General features: G+C 38.6%; 1 protein-coding gene across 1 annotated transcript in view; it reads left to right on the top strand.

Moving 5' to 3' along the window:
* Positions 1–5,734: 5,734 nt before the first annotated feature.
* LAMC2 (laminin subunit gamma 2) overlaps positions 5,735–23,101 on the top strand; it is a 72,082-nt gene continuing 54,715 nt past the window's right edge. Inside the window, exons 1-2 of the mRNA XM_039358562.1 lie at positions 5,735–6,026; positions 21,794–21,982. Coding sequence (XP_039214496.1) covers positions 5,945–6,026; positions 21,794–21,982 — 271 coding nt within the window. The 5' untranslated portion in view covers positions 5,735–5,944. The remainder of the gene's footprint in view (positions 6,027–21,793; positions 21,983–23,101) is intronic.

The raw sequence follows: 23,101 nt of genomic DNA, 5'->3' as shown, positions 1-23,101 counted from the left end.
GAACCTGTTGAAAAAAGGGAGGAAGAACTGATTTAAGTGGCATTTAGGTTGTATCTAAATAAACAGGTTGTTGTTCACATTTATTACCATATACACAAGATCACACTTCCATCTATGGCACTTCTTCAGAATAATTTCCATCACTTAATTCCAAATTTGCAGTGATTATGAAAGCAAACACCCCCCACACTTCACTTGCTTTAAAAAAAAATCTTCTTTAGTAATTCAGGTTAATTTTATTAGCAATGTTTAAGCAGGTGGTCAGATTTTTCTGTGGTCCAAATTGAGAAGAACACTTTCTTTTTTCTCCCAATAGAAAACTTCTTGTTCAGGCTATTTAGGGTTCCTCAGGGACAACTCCAATTGGCTTTTGTGGAAAAGCTCCTTCCTCAACAAGTCACTGGGCACAATGCCTCCATGGCTATTTTGGCTTTGGATGCTAATATAGTTATGAATCACATAGAACAGAATAGAATGTTTTATTTGGCCAAGTGTGGTTAGACACACAAGGAATTTGTCTCCAGTACAGAAGCACTCAGTGTACCTATCAAGAAAGCCAACAACTTGGAGAAAGTCTACATGTTTTATAAGTCCAAAATTAGTAGGTTACAGCTAGTCTTGTGCCATTGGTCTGTTGCAGCCAGAAAAGCCAAAAGCAAGAGCCAAAGTATAAGATCTACTTATATAGTAAATTGATCAAAGACTGAGTAGGTGCACACAGTGATAGAAAATCCCAAATTAAGAATGAATTGCAGAATGAATTGCTTTACAGTTGATAAGGAAACAAGAGCAATGGCTAATCTTTATGATGTAAAAGCAACATGCAGTAGCAATTGTTGTGTCCTGAGCCTGCAAAGCCAGACTGAGTGGTGCTGGCTTCACGCGCATGCGCGAGGCATGGAAGTGCGCCAGAATGTTACCTTTTTGCCTGGGGATTCTATTAAAAGAGTCAGAGAGGCCTGCGAGCCTCAGAGCTGTGACGGAGAGTGAACTACTGAAATAAAGGGCTGTTGGAATTACCGGATGTGCTCTATTCATTTGCCGTTGACTCGAGGACTCAATACTGGCGACGAGGATGGGATAGCTTACAAAAACAAAAAAGAAGAATTGTAAGCTTACCCCAAGAGTCCTGGAGAGAAGAAGACGGCATTAAACTCAGCACCTGGCCTGCCAGTACAGTGTCGCTGGAGGTAAGCTGGCTGATAGACCCCTTCCTAGCATAGAAGCAAGAATGGCGGAGATAGGGAGACTGTCTGAATTCGATGTCACTCACCCAGAAAGATGGGAGTCTTATGTTGCCATGGTAGAAAATTACTTTAGAGTAAATCAAGTAAGAGAAGATGGCTTGAAGGCGGCTACTTTGCTGTGTGTCTGTGGTCAAAATGCATTTGAAATTGCAGAAAATTTGGCAGCCCCTGCTCCTCTTGAATCTGTCACTTACACAGATTTAAAAAAGTTATTGAAGGAACATTTTCAGCCCAAGTTGTCTGTTATTGCGTGGAGACACACTTTTGAACAGAGCGATCAAAGAGCTGGTGAATCAGCTAAAGAATACATTGCAGCCTTGAGAAGAGCAGCTAAGCCTTGTGATTTTAAAGATTTAGAAGAAAGGTTGAGAGACCGATTTGTATGTGGGCTTAGGAACAGAGACTTGCAACAGAGACTCTTTTCAAAGGAGGACATTTCATTCCAAGATGCCTTGAGAGAGGCCGAAGAAGGCCTGTTCCAGGGTTCCGCAAGTGTTCCAAATAGGAATTCAGAGGAACAAGAAATAATACAGGCACCAGTGCCTACTCCAGCCAGGGAGTCACCCAGGGGGCATACTCATCATTCACAACTACCATTCAGCACTCCAGTCAGGGAGAATAACCGGGAGCATCCAAATAACCCAAACATTGCAAGAGAACTGGCACACAAACAGTCAAGCTGGCCCAGTACTGCTACTGCTTCCAAAAGGAAGTCTTCACACAGGGAGGTAGTCAGAGAGGCAAATCCTGATTCTGGCACCTCCGGCATAGAATGGGGGGCAACTGAGTATTGGGGTACTGCAGAAACCCCAGACAATCCCGTTATGGGGCTTGGGAGTGAAGGGATGCGTTCCCTTGATAGGTCCATTGTGGACTTGGAGAGTTCTACAGAAATGCCAAACATTGGCAGGCATATAGAGGGGCCCGAGAGCCTACAGTTAGGCAGGTCAACCAGGTTCAGTGGGGAGCAAATTCCTGGTCTGAAAAGCCCGGTGGGCAAGCAAGCAGACCAGGCAACAGGACACAGTTCACGGGGACCACCAGGGTTTGAAAGAGGGGGCAACTCCACTCCATCCTCTGCACAAGAGGAAGTAGGGGGTTCTCAGAACCTGAGGAGGTCAAGAGAGTAAAAAGATCTCCCAAATACCTTGAGGATTTTGTAACCCTGCTGTCAAAACAAGGAAAGTGAGAAGATGCCTGCTGTTGTTGGAAAACTGGGAGTGTGTGTATTGGGCAATTAATTCCAAAACAATAACCCAGTATCATTCTGTGGTGTGGCTAGTGAACAGCTGCAACAGATGTGCAGGTTCTTGGGTTGGCACACCACGCTCGTGTTGAGGTTGCATATAACTACCTATATAGTTAATAAGTATCATCGGGGGGGGGGGGGAAAGGGGTGTTGTGTCCTGAGCCTGCAAAGGCAGGCTCGGGACGTTGCAATGGTCCCAGGTAGTTGCAAGCTGCCTGGGACCAGACTGAGTGGCGCCGGCTTTGCGTGCATGCGTGAGGCGTAGAAGTGCACCAGAATGTTACCTTTTTGCCCGGGGATTCTATTAAAAGAGTCAGAGAGGCCTGCGAGCCTCAGAGCTGTGATGGAGAGTGAACTACTGAAATAAAGGGCTGTTGGAATTACAGGATGTGCTCTATTCATTCGCCGTTGACTCGAGGACTCAACAGCAATGTTGATATACAGCACGGGTGTCAAACTTGATCATGTCATGTGATGTATCGTGAAGTTTTTTGCCTTTGCGGAGCTGGGGTGGGTGTGGCCTGTGCATGATGCATCCGGCCTGCAGGCCGCCAGTTTGACACCCCTGATATACAGTATAAGTTGAGCCCTAATTGTTATTCTAAGAAGCTGGCCTTTATTCACACCAGGAAGAGATAAGGTATGGCAGCATATATCCTTAAATCCTGCTTTCTTTAAGAGCATGAACTCTGTGAACAGTTAGTCATTTGCAGCCACAGATTGCTACTATGGTAAAAATTCCATTCTTAAGGATACAAATATATAAAGAAGGACACATGTGAGCTTAAACATATAGTAAACATACAAAAAGATTTTACCTCTGTTCTTATTCCATTATACTAGCAAGATCAGATACTCTCTCTAATTGTCTTTATACTGGAACACCAAACTTGTAGGTATCCTGCTATTTTGTGCATGATGTATGTGTACATATTGCATGTGTAGGGGAGGGTGCTTTGAGATTGTAAAGTACAGAAGGTGTGACATACATCCAGAGAAATTTGGAAATGTGGCTGGATGGGAGAAGAAAGTGACTCTGCCTTAACAGAACTGATTTGAAGAGCAATCTGCTTCAGGAGGGTGAATGGAAAGAAAAGTCCAGAAGAACAATAACAGTGAGAGTCTCAAGTTCAGATCATTTGATTTTCAAATCATCACTCTAATAAGAGTTTGGGGGTAGAAGGTAGACTATTTATTTTTCTGGGAGAGCACTAGTCCTATGAAATTATTTCCTAGATGTACCATGTACATGTCATCCAGATTGGAATTATTTTCTGATTTCTAATTCTGAGACTTACAGGACTCTCCTCTTGCTTTCCTTGTTTTCTTGGTCAGACTTTTTCATGGATTCAAAATCATTGTCCTCTCCCAACTTATTTCTTTGTCCCTGGGATTGCTAATAACATTTTCACTTTTCAGTTGCTATGGAGACACTTTGAAGCTCTTTGATACTCTCCATCACTGCTGCCTCAGCTTTCTGCTGCCAAGTCTTGCTTGCCAATCTGACAGCCAAAATCAAAAGAGGATGATCTTACATACTGTCCTATAGCAGTGCGTTTCCTGATTCTCCCAGCAGTGAGGGACCACAAAACATCACCCTGTCTGAACCACCACCAGCAGCTTAAGGCTGAGGAAGCTGTCAGACAACTCAAAAGATTAAGGAAAACATCTAAGCATTAATTACATAAAATTAGAATCAGCAGCATTGATCTAGGAGCTGTGGGAGGCCTTGCGTGATGTCACCGTCAAGTTGGCTTTCGATGTAAAGGGGTAGATATAGTTATGATGCAGATATCTATGTAGGATTTCCCCAAGTAAGTAATTCTCAAGTAAGGATTTGTGCATTTCATCAAAACAGAAATGAGGAGAGGAACATATTTATTATCACAGCCAGAGATGAGACTTAGTGCCACATATTTTAAGAAGGTATTACTTGTGGAAAAGGTACAGCTAAAACAGAGTAGATAACTTTTTCAGATAAAGGGTTAGCTTTCAGCACTGAGTGGCATTGTGCTTCAACAGATGGATAAAGCCAAGCAAGATAAGAACTAAAAAAAGACAAGGATTAAATCAAAATTTCATTCAAATTATATGTCATTAAAAGGATAAGACATCTGTTTTTGTTAAAAATAATTAAGAATAGTTTATCTACTATTTTTTCCTTTCTTAAATAGGACAATAAAGGGGCTTTGGAGAAATTTGTGTAATGGTGGTGGTGGAGGTGGTGATGGGCCACCCAAAACTCTTAAACCTTAAATTGTATAATTCTGGGCTAAATGAATTATGTGCTTTCTTCTTTACTCCAAATAATTGCTCTTGAAAATCAGTGGAACTCTAAAAGCTGAAATAAAGTTACTGGATTATTCTTAAACTTCATACATTATAATGTGGAAAATGGGCTGGCTGGGAAATTCTGGGAGCTGAAGTCCACACATGTTCAAGCTTCCAGGTTTGAGAAGCACTTCCTTAGCTGATCTTGAAAAGCTAAGCAAGATTAGACCTGATTAGCACTTGGATTGGAAACCATCTGGATATCCTGAGCCTACAGGCTAGGCTGGGAAGTTGAAAAATGATGCCTGAAGGAAGTTATGGCAAACCAATTCTAAATGCTTGTTTGCCAAGAGAGCCACAGACACATGTTGATTAAGTCATCAAGAATCTAGCTCAATTCAATCATGTTACTTATCTCCCTAAATGTATACACAGTATCACCTATACTTCCAAATATGTCCAAGTATTTTAATCTGGATGGAATCAGGCAATCTAATCTTCCTTTGCATTGTAACTTCAAAAGCTGGCAAACATGAAGACTGCTGCAGCCTTCCCTATAATTATCAGGCTGAAATTCTTCAAAATTACTCTAATTGACTGAGGGTGAGTGAGAACATGCCCAGTTCATTCCAACATTTGGAAAGCAAAATGTAGAAAAATGGTGTGTTCCTCTTCTTTGGGCAGTGAAGTGGACCTTCACATAGCCATTCTAAGCAGCTCCTCTGCTTTAAGCCAGTGGCAGAAGTGGGAAAGATCCAGGCTAAAATCTCACTTCCCGTCCTTCTTGCATGCCATCCCACTCCCTCCTGGCTTGTGGCCAGGGGCGGTTGCTGCTGTACTCTGTAGAGAACCGCCCCTGTGAACAACTAAGAAGAAATAGTTAAGTACCGTACCTCTTTGCACTGTATATGGGCTGCTCCCTCCTCTCCCCCACCCCACCTTTTTTTTTTTAATTCACAAGGTGAGTCAGAGTGGAGGCAAGCTCCTTTCTTCCTGTTGAGAATGATTCAGGCAGGAGAGGCAATAAAAATTACCTGAAAGAAGATAAGGAGGCACAGTGGAATACGCTGCAGCAGAAAAGCCACCAGACAGAGACCTCTCCATTCAACACCTCCGCTGGGAAGAAAGTTGGATTTGAGTCACCTCTGGAGACAAAACTAGTCCTGGGTTGCCCGAAATGTCTCTACCTTGGCTGATAACTCTGAGTTGCCTTTCAGCTTCACTTTTCCCTGCAACTCTTGGCACCCAAAGAAGAGAAGGTGAGACTCAAAAACTTATATTAAAAGCATCCTGTTCTAGTTTTGGAAAGGGGTTCCATGTAGTTCCATTTCTCTTGTTCCTGTTTTCCATGTGAAGGTTTCCCCTTACATAATTCTCCAAGTTGCAGCACATTTGGAGGTGCACAAGAAGATGCAGAGTGAGCAGGTGGGATTTCTCAGGAAGTAGGAACAGAGCTCCTTCATGGCCAGCTCTCAACAAGTGGATAATATAGAAGACAAGATTAGCTCTTCACCCATCTAGTCTTCTCCAGGTCTTGACCCCTTTCGTCTCCTTAAACTAGCTCATATCATCCCTCATTGAAGCTTATGGATGGTCACCTAGCAACTAAAAAAAAGCTGGCTCATATTTAGATGTTTTGTTTGGGTGTGGGATAAAAACACTGCAAGGCTGTTGTAATCACCGTTATGAGGCCAAAGCTTGAGACATATATCCTACCATTTTAACAGGTCGTTTCATTGTCAAGGAAAGTAACTGGATAATAGCTAAGACTGAGAGTGTTTCATTCATAAAGTAAATTGTTCATTCTAAATTCCATGAAAATTCTGTGCATTCCGTTTTTCTCTAATTTTTCAGATGACTGATAATCCAAAACATACAATTTATATATTTTGTACAGAATTTTGCAGGCAATGCAATTATTTTTGAAGGGAATACTTAAATTATTTATTCTGGCTTTCAGGTTTGACGCTGAGTTGAATGTACAAGTTTAACAATCTTGGTGAAGCATTTGTAACGTATGTTCATACAATTAATTTCATGACATAATTTTACTAGGATTAAGAAGGTGTTTCTATCACTATGCTTTTGGATAATGTGTGCAGCTGACATATTTAACATCTTATAACTGATAATATATAACTCTAGCTATCAATATTTCAAAGTCATGTGTATTTTATACCATTGTAGATATTTTTCTTTTTAAGCATTGTAGGAAACATCATTTCACAGGTGAGAATTTTAATATAAAGCCTTATTCTATATATCATGTGGGGACATCCAGTCCCTCTTCTTCTTTTTTTAGAAATGTTTTATTGATTTTTTTACAATAATCCCTAGTGCCTGGTGTACAGCATGTTGTCTTGGTTCATAAAATTTAAGAAAAAAAACAATCAATGGTAGTTAATTGACAGTCAATAATAATTTCTGTACTTCCATAATTAGTATATTAATTAATAGTATATTACTTTGATCTTCCCTTCTCCCAATAGTATTCTCCTTCTTCAGCCTTAAACAAATATAATTGTTAATATTTTCAATGCATAAGTGGTTAAATATAAACATTTTTCATGTTTGTGCAAGTAATAATAACGTCCATATATGACTTTTTTTCTTATCAACTTTTGTTGTTTTATAAAATTATCTTATTAGTTCACTATGTATCTTATTTTCATAATTCTTATTTAAGCTTAATTTCTCCTTAATATTCAAACAATTCTTATCAGTCATAATTTTCTCAATATTTATCATCTAAATATCCATATTTTCCATTTAGATACACCATCCCAATGTTTTCATATTTCATGTGTTATAAAAATATTATACTGCTTTTCTATCTTATAACATCTACCTAATCAGTTTGTATTTCACTTATATTTGTAAAAGTTAATTTGTTAAATCACTATATATCCTATTTTCGAACTTCTTATTTAAGTTTAATTCTAATTCTCTTCAACTTAATTTACCTTTGAATTTCAAACTTTTCGTTCACATACATCATCCCAATATTTTTACATTTTATATATTATAAAAAATACTATATTACTTGTTTCTCTTATCCCTCTTATTGTAAGGCTCCTTTATATCCAAAGTTATCTGTTCTTTTAACCATATTCAAACAAGTGTTTCCTCATGTAATATTCCATTTGGCAGGGCAAGTCAAATCTCTTGAATCTGTCTCTGACCTTCTTTTGCCAAGTAGCTTTCCAAATTAATATATTAAATCCACAGGCAGGAATATTATTCCAGAGGGTGGGAGCCACAATGGAAAAGGCATGCTTCTCGTTTGCACAAGATGGCAACATTTAATGGAGGGAAACTGGAGCATATCCACTCTGCTGGAACATCCTGAGTGAGCAGAAACAATTGCAGTCTCAGTCACTTTTTCTGAACTCACTCATCTCATTCCTACACACCTATTAATGTCACCTAACAATCCTATACATCCACTGATATTGGAACAATCATCCCTGTGGATCACATTCATTCACAATAAATCATGATCTTCCATATGCTACGGTATGATCATCACCAGATGGTCCTATGCCTTTTTACTTTTATTGCTCATCAACTATGTACACACGCGCGTGCATGTGTGTGCGCGCACACACACAGTGCATACATACCTATACAAACCCACATACACATATACACACATACCAACAAACCTACTCACACAATTTGAAACCAGGAATCTGTGAGTTCTAGTCCCACCTTAGGCTGGATGATTTCGGGCCAGTCACTCTCTCAGCCCAACTCACCTCACAATGTTGTTGTTATTGTGGGGAAAATAGGAGGAGGAAAGCAAATTAGGTATGTTTGCCATTTTTAATTATTAATGAAAATAGTAAAGATGGGTTAAAAAAATAAAATGCAGACTATAGTTCAATGATCTATAAACTCAGAATGTGATTTAGCACAAAGTAACTGTGTACTTTTAACCCTGACTGGGCTTTATTCTAATAGCATATTTGCTATATTCTGAGATTTGTTCATTTACAATTTATAATATAGCACTGAATGTATACAATGGCTTCACAAATTCAGAATGTTAACCAGAAATGAGGAAATCTAATGGATAGTGACCCCCAGATTACTGGAAGTCACTGTCCATTAGGTTGCTAGGATTAGGGGATTGGAGGCTAAAACATATAAGGAACGGTTGCTGGAATTGGGTATGTCTAGTTTAATGAAAAGAAGGACAAGGGGGGGGACATAATAGCAGTGTTCCAATATCTCAGGGGCTGCCACAAAGAAGAGGGAGTCAAGCTATTCTCCAAGGCGCCTGAAGGCAGGACAAGAAGCAACGGATGAAAACTGATTAAGGAGAGAAGCAACCTAGAACTAAGGAGAAACTTCCTGACAGTTAGAACAGTTAACCAGTGGAACAACCTGCCTCCAGAAGCGATGAATGCTCCAACACTGGAAGTTTTTAAGAAGAAATTGGACAGTTATTTGTCTGAAATGGTGTAGGGTTTCCTGGCTGAGCAGGGGGTTGGACTAGATGACCTCCAAGACCCCTTCCAACTTTATTATTATTATTATTACTACTATTATTATTATTACTATTATTATTATTATTGAAAGGTAAGGACATGAGAGCTAACATGGAGAGAAGGGTTTTGTTTGTGAGCTTACTTTATAAATCAGTGTTAGTTAGGGGCCATGAAATGTTTGATTCTTGATGACTGTATGAACAAAATGCTCACCATCTTACCTCCAATAATGATTTGTAGTTCTTCCAAAAATATTTTGGTAATTTCTTTGATCCTGTTTATCTTATCTATTGTCTTCTTGTTCTTGTATTTCCCTCAACTTCGTCAAGCATACACATTTGCTTCTAGTCCATCATCTGCTTATGTCATATGCTCATATTATAGTAATTTCTATTTGCTGATCATCACCACAAGCAATCACATATTTTTTACTTAGTCAAGGACTGATTCATTCTTCTTGAAGGCCATGGTATTCTTAGAATGCCCACATCCATAATTTTAAGATGCAAACCATTGCTTTGACTATTCTGATCTTTGCTATCATGAAAATATTGATATCCTTCAAGATGTTGTCTAACATTGTCTTCCTTCATAGGATTAAAATCCTCTTCACTATTCCAGCATATTGCTCATTTTTATCTAGTCCTCAGCCCAAGTAAATTATAATTAGTCATTTTTACTTTTCTAGTTAACAGTAAACATTTTGATTCCCATTATCTCTGACTGCTATTTAATGACTTCTTGCCATACGTTTCTTTCTGGAGTATAAGAGGAAGAGCTTCCCCATTACTTTGGCTCTGTGCTCAATAATGTCCTCAATATTTGAGGGGCTATCACAAAGATGAGGGGAGCAAACTATTTACCAAAGCACCAGAAGGCAAGACAAGAGCCAATGGATGAAAACTAATCAAGGAGAGAACTAAAGAGAACTTTCTTAATGGTGAGAACAGTCAACCAGTGAAATGCCTTGCCTTCAGAAGTTGTGGGTGCCCCATCACTGGAAGTTTTCAAGAAGAGACTGGACAGCCACTTGTCTGAAATAGTATACAATCTCCTGCTTGTGCAAGGAGTTGTACTCCAAGGTCCCTTCCAACTCTCTTATTCTATATTCTAAACTGGAATAATCTATTGCCTTCTTCCAAGTGTTTTAAAATCCCAGCTTAGACTATAAACCTGGGATCTCCTAGTAGACTCCCATGCAGAATGATCCTGCTTAGCATTTTGAGACCAGCTTAGATGGGCTATATATGCTGCCACAACTGAGCCCAACATTCTGTTGCTAAGATAGATAGCTGTTAAGTGAGTTTTGCCCCATTTTACAACCTGCTAAGTGAGATAGTTGTTAAGTGAATCACTGCAGTTGTTCAGTTGGTAGCACAGTTGTTAAGCGAATCTTCTTCCCCACTGACTTTGCTTGTCAGAGGGTTGCAAAAAGTGATCATATGACCCCGGGATATTGCAACCATCATAAATGTGAGCCAGTTGCCAAGCATCCAAATTTTGATCACATAAGTATGGGGATGCTGCAATGGTCATAAGTGTGAAAAATGATCGTAAGTCACTTTTTTTAGTGTCGTAACTTCAAACGGTCACTAAATGAATGGTTGTAAGTCAAAGACTACTTATATATCCAGACGTACCATAAGTCAAATTCCAAATGACCAGCTTCACAGTTACAAAATGTTGACTATGCTTAGAGTAGGCAGGCTTCCACAACCATGTAGAAAGACTCTAAAAACAACACCTCTCATTTTTATTCATCACAAATAAAGACATGAAAATGCAGTATGTTTAAGTTGGAATGTTAGAAACACATCGAAATAAAAGTTGTAGTAATACAATTATTTCTAATGGTGTTGAGTGTTTCTAGTTAGTGAGCAAATATCTTAGTCCGTCTGCCTGAAAAGTACTGACCCCAAAAGTTTGGAAGGAAAAAAAAACATTCTTTTTTGCCTGCCAAGATCATCAGAACCATAAGTAGCAACTTGAATGACTGCCAAATCCTACTTTCCTAGAAGCAGGGAACTCCTGTTATCCACAGCCAATCTGGCCTATAGTGAAGGAGTGAAAATGTGACAACCCTGAGTTCTGGAACATACAAACTCAGCCCCTGAGACTGCCAGTCAGTCTTCGAAATGAACTTGGATTAAAAAAAGAAATAGAGGCTTATTTCTTACCTGTGCTTCATCATCAGTAGAACAGACTATTTGATTTAAATTTCTTCCAAAGTTTGTGTGTGTGTGTGTGTGTGTGTGTGTGTGTGCCTTCAAGGGTACCAGAATTTTTATTATACAGTAACATAATCTTGCAAGTGTGAAGATAGTTCTCCCCCCCCACCCTGTCATATTCATGAAAATTAGGGAGATTCATTTCTGAGATGCTTAATCAAACCCACATTTCTGTTTTAAACTCAGGTTTTGTTCATCTGACTTTTGCTTTGGTTGCAGCTCTTCCTGTTCCTTAAGATTGTTCCTTCTTCCCATTACAATGCATTTCAGTTCTGTGTTCCATCCAATTACAAAATGCAGAGATTCCTTTAAGCTAAAGGCAGGTATTAATAAGCTGGGGTTTTTGGGGGGAGGGGGATAAAGGTCAAATATATGAATGTTTTCTGACTTTTATAATGTGAATAAAAACTGTCTATTAATGGGTAAAAAAAAAGGACAACATTATTAGAAAATGAGCACCATGCTCAAGCTAAATTCAGAAAAACACAGACCTTCGTGGGGTTAAGGGAAGTTAGCTACAGCACAATCCTATACATGTCAACTTAAAAGTAAAACCCATTGAATTAAACAAAGCATTGTTCTTGATAAGATTTGTGTCTCAGTCTCACTGATAACTGTGCTGTTGCTGATGTATGTTATTTTTTTCACCAAACATTAGTATTGGTTACTGCCTTTCCTTTTGGAATCCCTCTCTGGACTTTTTGTAAGAATTTATAGTGTTATATAAAAGTCCAAAAACATTTTTTTCTTCATTTGTTCCATGTCTTCTTAGCTAGATCTTGGATTCTACTTTGGCAAAATTATAATATAGTTTGGAACAGCAGCAGAAAACTATTCTGGGTCCATAAACTGCATTAAATATTTTTTAGATGCTGTCTTCTTCAAATAACATTTATAGCATTTAAAAATACTACAGATCAAATGTGCTTTATGAAATACATTTTAGGGCTGATTTGTTCATTGTCTTCTCCACTTGGTGATTTTTCCCACAAGCAGATGATACTATTTTTAAAGATAATTTTCCACCCTTTTATTGACATAATTTTCTGCTTATCTCAACCATGGGGCTTTCCAATGGCAGAAAAAAGTCTAGACTCTAGAATCATATTGAAGATGGGGATATAGTTTTAGTAGAAGAATCCATTTCAAAACTAAGAGTCTAATTCAAACTGAATAAATAAACAAAAATCATGAAACAACTTGATAGGTGCAAGAGATGTGATTTAACTTTGTAAAAATTACAGACAGCCTTATCATGATGTCATTGTCTTCAAGGCTGTTGTTTATTTTTATTTTTTTAAAAAAATACAAGCTGCAGCAGAACCCAGACATAATAGATTGATGTCATCTATAAATGAATTAATCTGTTGGATAGGAAAATTTGCCATAATTGTATGTGGGCAGTTAAGTAACCAGCCATCATTCCCATATTTGAAGTTTGTAGTTTTCAAAAAAATAAGCAAGAAGTATCACATCTTATAATAAACCTAGACCTGAGTAATACCAGTTCAGAAGAACAACGAACAGGGCCCTGGAGGAAAAGAGCAGGAAGAGCTAGGAGGGCATGGAGTTAAACACATCATCAGTTTAGAGGCCTTGTGTTGCCACAAGTGATCCAAGTCCAGCTTCTCTTGAATTCCATTGATCCTTACCTAGCACCAAAGCACTTGACTTAATTGGCTAGATTCTTGTGTATAGGTTTGAATAAATCGTCTATGCTGCAACTTTATGAATGATCCTGATTCTTTGCATCTGACAGTTACTAGGAAATGTTGCTTTGTGCAAGTTAGCATCTCTCCTTGAGCATAGCACCTAAGTAATGGAAAGGCTCTTACATTCCAGGAAGTAGAATTTTATCCTGGAGTGCAAATTCTTGCCAAAAATTTATGGCAAAAAATGGGAAGAGATTTAGGTATAGTCAATCCAACATGAATTTTACCATCTTTACTTATGATCCACTCCTGGTCTCTACTTTCCAACCAATACTCCCACACTCAGGCACTTCCTCACAAAAGGTCCTTTTTCCACTTGTTGTACCAATATGTGAAAATAGCCTTAGTCTTTGAGGAAACATTTTCTTCTTGTGTTAAGACTTTTAAAATTTAAATGATATCACACCAAATTGTTCCTGATGTTTTAGGTTTCTGTGGGATCCTGTTTTGGCAAATGAATCAATCACTGCTTTGAGTTATTTAAATTTTAATGATTTGGTGTGATATCTAAATAGATCAACCTTTCTACTATTGTACCGCAGAGGAAATAATTAATACATAAAACTTCATAGTGCAGAATAGAAAAGAACAGAGGAAGTCTTCTCAATTACAATAAGCCTCTTATGTATTTGGAACTTTAGAGCAATTAAAAGTGATGTCTAAATGAAGATGATATTTCCAGTTTCTATAGCTAACATTTTCCCTACATTACCATTTATTTAAAAAAATAGAAGATAAAGAATAAAAGGCAAAGATCCTTCTATTCCTTTCTAAGTTACGTTAGAAAACAGTAATTGCAAAGCTGCTTTATGCTTAATCTTGCAAGCCAGAGTTAACTAAATCTTATATATTAGTTGTGGATCACTAAACAAACACAGATGCCCAGCAAAGTTCAATATATGTGAGTGTATTTGGTTTTCACTCTCAATTCATCTAACTTTCCTTATAAGTATCAGGATTACAGCTTTCACAATTCCAACCCAATGCGGTCAGATGTTTCGAATTTAGGGACTTCTAGACACAACATAAATCCCCTTAATTCAAAATATTTTGCCAACTAATCATTGGTCAAAAATGCCTCTTTGGGGGGAATTTGAAAGGATATGTGCTTTGTAACTGCAGATGTTTTATCTCAAACCCTTTTTAAATCTTGATTCAAGCCTTGTTTAATGAGATAAAAACCATTGTCTCCTTGACAGATGAGCTCTTGCAAAATTAGGCTCTTTTGGTCCTATGGAAGCCTACATGACTTCTGATTCTGCTGGCTGTATTATTCTTCTGGACCATGTCTGTGAGTTGGAGACTGAGCACTATGTTCCCTGTAGGAACAATCTCAGACAGAAATGTTAGGTAACTGTGCCTCTCTTGTCCATGGTGCTGTTTAATATCTTTATGAAACTGGTAGAAGCTGGCATCAGCTGGTATCACCATTCTGATGATGACAGTCTTTTTTTCCATAGCGTCTGAATCAGAAGAGGTTGTGTGTGTTCTGAATCAGTATTGGAAGCCACCGAAGGGTGGATGAGGGTTAATAAATCAAGACAAAATCCCAACGCAGTGGAATTTTTGCTAAGCAATTTTGGACTTTACCTCTTCTAAATGGATTGTACTTTCTCAGAATGAAATATCCAGTTTGGAGATGCTTCTGGAATAATCAATTGGTGATCAAAATACTCTGTGAGATCTCTGCCTATGACGAGTCTCAGTCAGTATGTCAGATATAGACTTCACAATCAGGATTCTGCATTGGTAATCTGCAGAGAGTAAAGAAGATGACCTGGACAGAGATACATAGGCAAAAGGGGGGGGGTGAAGCATATTTTAAAGTTCAGAACAGTCCGATAACATTCAGAAGTGGATCCAACAGAAGACCCCCCTAATTCACTGACTTATAAAGAGGAGGAAGTACAGCACAGACTTGCATAATTTGTTATAATAACCAATCTCAATAAAAGTAATTTTAGCCTTCATCTGGGGTTGATGTTTTGGTCTGGACAATCTAGCAGGGCTGACTTCCCCTCATGTTTATATTATAGTAGTAGCCTTAACCCTAACCCTTGTACTTGGTCTGGAAGCTCCAGCAAACTATGCAAAACAGTCCATTGATCTACCTGGCCATTTATACATTAACAAAACTTTAACTGAAGCTGCCAATTAGGTACCAAGACTTGTTCAAGGTTTTAATTATGACATACAAGACTCTAAAAACATGGGCCCAAGGTGGCTATTAGATAGACTTGATCAGTCAATGAGGTCATTGAGGAGGTACCCCGAGGACTGCAGAAAGCTTTCTGGTGGCTGTTTGCAGGACTATTGTATTGACATTGTTTCCTACCTGGAACTTGGGAGGTCAAAATGTGTGCTTGAGGAGCAGCTGGTGGAGAGAAATAGAAACTGCAGCAGAAATTGGTCAGTGGGAGAAAGATCTTGTATCCCTTGCTTGGTACTGTTTCAGCATTATGTCTTTGGAGATCATCCAGTCATCCAGGTCATGGTTACCCCAAAGGTGCTTTTTCAAGAGGCAACTGGACTGTTTCAGCATTAATTTCATTCCTTCACAAAACTGCTTTTTTCTAATAAAAGGGATGTACTGACTTTCAGGATGATACTGGGATGTAAAGACTTTCTGTGCAGTACAAATAAGACCTTCCCCCCCCTTTTCCCATTAGCCATGTTAATCATGATCTGTCATCAGTCTTTGAAAGAGGCAGTTTTAAGCTATGGAATGTTTTCTCCTTAGACCCATATAGTCCATCAGGAGTTGCAAATTATTTAAAATCTGATGCTCATTGCTATTATTCCATCAAAAGGTGAGATCAAATAATGGAATCAGAGGGTAGGAATCCAGGGCTGCAATCCTCAGACTTTCAACAAGAAAAAGTTTGTGCAAACTTTGAAAGCCTTGAGCAATTGAATGTCTGTGACTCAGGAGACAGGCTGTTACACTGCTTAACGGCAATCATGGTCAGGAAATTCCCTATTTCAAGTTTGGATTTCCCTCTTCAATGTTCCTTTCTATTGTTTCTTGATTTATCAGCACTGCAGGGAATAAATTCCCCTCTTCCCTGTGACAGCCTTATTACGTGTCCTTATTAGTCTTTTTTAGGTTGTTGCAGACTTAGATCCTTTCTTTCAGCTGCCTTGGCCAGGCTGCTTCTGTCACTCCACTGTTTCATGCTGAAGACAGTGCTGTGCCTTCCTGTCTTTATCATGCAAAAGAAATTAGCATTCATGTGCATTTGCTTATCCCATTCCATGATACCATTCATATTAGTTTTTATCTGTCAAGGGAAAGAAAGTAGAAATTCATCACTTCTCCACTTTTCTGTAGCACTATCATATTTGATAGATGTTTTTCCACCATTTGGAGATGCTGACAAGGGGAAAGAGGAACCAAAGCTGGAGGAAAAGCAATAGCAATAGCACTTAGACTTATGTACTGCTCCATAGAGCTTTACAGTCCTCTCTGAGTGGTTTACAAATGTTAGCATATTGCCTCCAACAATCTGGGTCCTCATTTTACCAACTTCAGAAGGATGGAAACTAAGCCAACTTTGAGCCTTGTCAGGATCAAACTCCAGGCTGTGGGCAGAATTTGCCTGCAATACTACATTCTAATCAGAGGTCAATCAATCAGCTTTGCTTAACATATCCTACAGATGCATAATCAGATCTTGGTGTTTGGCAGAGTGTAGGATAGGGATTGGCTAAGGGGGGCTGCAAATGTCATACTAGCAAATAGTTTGGGGCCAACTCAACAATGAGTAGAGAGTATATCTATATAGCATCAGGAAAAACTCTTAGATGCTCATTTCTCTGTGTAATGTGTAGCAGAGTTCAGTCCCATTTTGTACAATTGTTACACTGGGCCAGTCAGAACATACATCATAAATGCAGATAAAAGCAATAGACAGCGGACGGAATGATTTCATACTGAATTTTTGGAATGGCCAATTTCTTTGGAAAGGTCCAAGTTCTGGCAAGACTTACTTCCAGCGGCATTGAAGAAAGTTTTGGGGGCTGCTGCCAGGCATGTGAGCAGCAGCCTTGCCTCTGGCAACCTGGGTAAATTCCAGGTGGTGCAGGGTGAGTGCTGAAGGGAATGAGATCAGTTTGGCAGCCATGGCAGAGCCTGGGCAGGTCTGAATTGTAGGATCCTCTCAGGTACTTGGAATCTAAGAGTCATGCCTGAACTTGATTGTATGCGTTGGCAGCCGAAGTGAGGATTAGCTGGAGCAGCTGTTGACGATTCTCTGGGTTTCTGACAAATATGTGGTTATTCTCAGTGAGATGGATAACATGTTGGCTGGGTAGGTGACAGAGATGGAGATATGTATGCTCTTGGGGGGGGGAGTCTTTCTGCTCTGTACTAGTATCAGAATGTTCTCCCTTTTTATTAGGACTTGTTCATGTTTTGCATAGGGGTACATGTTTAGATACATGCAGTTGCTCAGTTTAAATCCTATTCCTGAAAATAAATCCTAAGATGAATTCATATTATTATATGTTAGGAAACTTGCTTGTTTTGCAAATCTGTCTCAATCCATCTCAATATCTTGAAATAGAACTGCACTAGGACTGAATAATCCATCGGGCAGAGTGCTCATGGCTATAGGGCTCCAGAAGATGTGAGAAAAAGATTTGGACCCAACAGTTTTTTATTATATAGATCTATGTTTATGCTATAAATTTATCTCTTTGGAAGAGGCTTCAGTTATGACTGTGCCCACAGCTTAAAGGATTTCAATCCAGTTCTGCATTATACTATATCTTCTGTGGTTTACCTTATATATTCATGCATAAACCCATCCACAGATTAGTTGACCCTCAAATTTTTAATCATAATATCATGAAAAAATGTGTTGCCTGTAGATAAGCTGACCCTGAAAAGCTTCATATGTTTTAATTTTCACAATTGGCTTATCTGCCATTGCTGCATTTTTTTTTATTAAAAAGTTTTTATTTTCCATTTATTCATACAAAATACAATTCAATTAAAATAAATTCCTAACCATTGGTACCGCCTGCCCATTCCCCCCAGGCTGCGTCCACCCTCTCTAATCCTTCCCTACTTCCCTCCTCTTTCTCTCCTCCCCTCCTACTCTCTTCCCCTCCCCTTCTCCTCTAACCATCCTACTTCCTCCCTAGTCCTTCCTCCCCTCTCATCCCTCTCACACACATGAATGCAGTATAGGGGAAATGCCCAAGCATTTACCATGACTATATTATCATTACTCACCCACTCACCCACCCACCCACCCTCAACCCTCCCCCCCCTCGCTTCCCAGAGCAGAGTATAGGGTTATTAATAAGAAAGTTAACAATAATAAAAAAAAGAAAAGAAGAAAGAAAAAAGAAAAAAAAAGAAAAAAAATCATACTTAACCTTTAACTCCCCTTAAATTAAGTCATATAAACAAATCTCTACAACAGTTACTACAAAATTTACTCATAAAATAAATGAAACTTTATATCCCATATTTTTTCTGAATATAATCTTTCCATCTTCTCCATACAATAATATATCTTTCTTGTGTATGATCCTTCAAATAAGCAGAAATTTTTGCCATTTCTGCAAAGTTAGAAACTTTAAATATCCATTCTTCTAAAGTAGGCAACGAGTCCTTCTTCCAATACGAGCCTACTAATAACCTTACTGCAGTTAATAAATTCAACATTAAAGTAGTTTATTTGTCATTTAAATCCACAAAGATATCCAATAGGAATAATTGAGGGGTGAACTTTATCTTCCTTTTAAAAATCTTTTGAATGTTCCACCAAATCATAATCCAAAAAGCCTTTACCTTTTTACAATTCCACCAAACATGAAAATATGTCGCATCCATATTACCACATCTCCAACATTTGGGTTGTAAATTTGGATACATACAAGATAATTTTTTAGGATCTAAATGCCATCTGTAAAACATTTTATAAAAATTTTCCCTCAAATTTTGAGCTTGTGTAAATTTAACATTTCTAATAAAAATTGTCTCCCATAAGTCCAATGGGATCGGATCCTGGATATTCTGAGCCCATTTAATCATACAGTCTTTAACCAATTCTGTTTCAGAGTCTAATTCTATTAAAGCATTGTAAATTCTTTTTATATGGGCCTGGCTCTGATCTTTAATCTGAATAACCAGATTTCCATCTTCTAGTGTTATTCCTTCTTTCTTATCTATAGTCCACCTGTCCACTATTTGTAAATATTGAAACCATGACTGTAGAATATTATCTTGCCTTAATCCATCTAGAGATTTTAAATGCCAATCCGAACCTGACCAAGTTAATAATTCTTTATACGAAATTTTATCAAAGTTCATCTCCTTAGAAATCCCCTCAATTGCATGTCTAGGAATCCCCCAGATAGGTATTTTATAGTTTAACCTATAGTAATACTTTTTCCAAACTCGAAGTAAGGCACTCCTCAAAATATGTGATTTGAAAGCCCGGTCCACTTTCTTATTAAAAATTAAATATGCATGCCAGCCATACATTAAATCCCACCCTTCAAGAACAAGAATATCCTTATTTGTTAAATTAAGCCAATCACTTATCCAAGTTAAGGCGGCTGCATCATAGTATAATTTCAAGTTAGATGCTTTAAGTCCTCCTCTTTCTCGGGCATCATGCAAAATCTTAAACTTAACCCTTGGTTTTTTCCCAGTCCAAATGAATTTATTGATACCCTTCTGCCATTCCTCCAAATTTACATCTTTTTTTAAAATAGGTATCATCTGAAACAAGAAAAGAAACTTTGGTAGAACATTCATTTTTACAGCTGAAATTCTCCTCAACATTGACAATTGCAGTTTTTTCCAGTCATTTAAATCCTTTTGCACTTTTGCCCATAGTAATTCATAATTATTTTTATACAATTTTCCATTTGAGGCAGTTAAATATACTCCCAGATATTTAACCTTTTTCACCATCTGAAAACCTGTGGCTTTAACCAAACTTTCCTTGTCATTGGCTAACATATTCTTAGATAATATCTTAGTCTTACGGTTATTGACTTTAAAACCAGAAACTTTTCCATACTGTGTTATAAGTTCTAATAGACAATCAACCGCTCTAATCGGTTGTTCCAAAATCAAAACCAAATCATCCGCAAAAGCCCATAATTTATACTTATTTTTTCTTATCTTTATGCCCTTGATTACCATTGATTCTCGAATCTGGATCAACAACATCTCCAATGTTAAAACAAATAACAATGGAGATAAATGACATCCTTGTCTTGTCCCTTTTTCAATATTAAAAGTCTCAGTCAATCCCTCATTAACAACAATTTGAGCAGATTGTTGCTGATATATAGCTTTAAGTGCATGTAAAAAATTATCCCCAAAATTCATTTTCTCTACCAGTGAGAATAAGAATTGCCAATCTAATTGATCAAAGGCTTTTTCAGCATCCAAAAATATAAAAGCCACAGGAATCTGATTGTTCTTATCCAAATACTCAATTAAGTTAATAATTTGTCTAATATTATATTTCATGTATCGCCCTGTTATGTGCCATTGCTGCATTTTTAATAATATTTTGGTTAAAAAAGCAAGGGGGTCTGCTGATCTGTGGATGGGTTTATGCACAAGTTTATACAGGTTATATGGATATTTTTAAAAAGCTGAGGGGGAAAAAATATCACATATACTTGTGGATAAACCCATTCTTGGTTAAGCCAAACCCAGTTTTGGGGAGTATTATAGCACCTAACCTTCTATAGGCTTATTAGTGAGTATCTATGATATATCTCTAACAGTCACAGCCTTTGCTCTGTAAAATTTCTAGATATTGAAGTGTCAATACTGAGAAATCTAGTAGAGATTCCTGGGGTCGCCACATTCTAAGAACAATCCTGGAATTTCCAAAGACTGTAAATGGTTGGCTAACATTCAACCATTTTGTACATACAGCTGTGATGTTTCTTTAATCCTGCTGAAAGTAAAGGCTAAGTCCATCTTAACACATTTGTTCACAATTCTGAATAATTGCTTTCCTGTCCCTTGCTGTATTTTAACCTTACTTCTCCTTTCTTATCGTTTACCTATTGCCCTGCTACTGTTAAATTTTAGATTATAAGATTTCCTGAGGCAGGAAAATGACATAACACATACAATAATACAACATAAAGGTAATTAATATGTTGACTAATTTTATGCAGCAGTGCAAATGATTTTGTTGTTCAGAACTGCTAGGAAGGAAATTTAAATGAGGAGCAAGGTAGTTAGGGATCAAAACTAACTCACTTCCTTACTGTCCCAGTTGTAAGTTACTTCTGTGTTTCAACATGGGAAGGTCTAGTTTTGCTTCCCTCAGGAACTTCTACATACTAAATTAGGGTAGTACTTCTGTTTGGCTGTGTGGGGAAAGAGAAAAATATTTGGAACTTAGAAAGTCAAAAAGAACAAGAAGTAACACATGTCTGCTCTTTTAGATTGCATTATATCAAGGAAGGAAAATCACATTATCATTAGTAGTGTTACAAATAAGGAGATCCTAATATTTCAATAAATGTAAACTGCACAATAAATCCAATCACCTCTGCCTCTTTTGCCCAATGGTGACTATTCCATTGCTTTGTCTTCCAGCCTGCAACTGCAATGGGAAGTCCAGACAGTGCATCTTCGACCTTGAGTTACTCAGGCGACAGGGAAATGGGTATCGGTGCCTCAACTGTATTGACAACACGGATGGAATAAACTGTGAGCGATGCAAAGAGGGCTTCTATCGGCAGTCTCAACAAGATCGTTGCATGCCCTGCAACTGCAACCTCAGAGGTAGGCAGATACAGATTTAGGAAATGAGGAAAGAAAGAAAGAAAAAAGCTCTGATTCATAGGCCATCTCCCACTTGCACACAAATATGCAAGTAGCATCTGGCAACATCTTTTTGGGGCGTCATGTACCCATGACACTGCCTTCATCTTGTCCTCAGCCCATCAGTGAAACAGGCCTAGGGTTAAGGTGGGGGATGCCAGGTGCTGTTAGAGAGCTGGATTATTTTTATTTATGGATGTATTTGTCAAATTTATATGGCTGCCTATCTCACATGATGTGATTCTGCATGGTGTACAATTAAATCTGTTATTCAAACCTACTACAAAACCAATTTAAAACAATAAACATAAATAAAACAAGACCACAGGGGACAGAATATTATACATAATACAGCCAAAGCACAGGCCCCCTATGGATCCCCAGATTTGCTGGGAAAAAAGCATGTTTTAATGGCTTTCTGGAAAGCTAACTGTTATGTCCCGAGCTTTGCAAAGGGGCTCGGGGCGTTTGCAGGCGGTCCCGGGCAGGTGCAAGCTGCCCGGGACCAGGCAGGCTGTCGCCAGCGCCTGTGCGCATGCGCGGGTGCTGGCGCGCGAAAAGTAACACATTGACCCGGGAAAGGCCTATATAAGAGGCCGGGAGTTTGGGGCGTTGCCGGAGCATTCGATCTGTAAGCTAAATGAAGAATAAAGCAAATCTGAGAACTACAACTGCTTCTCGTGTCTTGCCATTTCGCGAGGGACTCAACACTGGTGACGAGGATGGGATTCCTTACATCGACTGAAAAGGAAAAGGTGTAAGCTTACCCAAGTGAGTCCTGAGTGGCGGAACGGCGTTGACTCGGCAGCTACCCGCCAATCCAGTGCGCATTCGGGGGTAGGCTGGCTGATAGACCCGTCTCCTGAAGATGGCAAAAATTGGAAGGCTTTCGGAGTTCGACGTCTCACATCCAGAGAGGTGGGAGTCCTACGTAGCCAGGGTGGAAAACTACCTCAAGGTGAACCAAGTGAGGGAAGATAGCTTGAAGACTGCCACCCTGCTGTGTGTCTGCGGTCAAGACGCCTTCGAAATCGCGGAGAACCTTGCAGCACCTGTCCCATAAGAGTCTGTCAGCTACGC

The sequence above is a fragment of the Crotalus tigris genome, unplaced genomic scaffold (assembly GCF_016545835.1).
Source record: "Crotalus tigris isolate CLP2741 ecotype Arizona unplaced genomic scaffold, ASM1654583v1 scf7180000019024.823168, whole genome shotgun sequence".
Classification (NCBI taxonomy): Eukaryota; Metazoa; Chordata; class Lepidosauria; order Squamata; family Viperidae; genus Crotalus; species Crotalus tigris.
The sequence above is the reverse complement of the archived record's forward strand: the minus strand, read 5'-3'. Positions and strand labels throughout refer to the sequence as shown.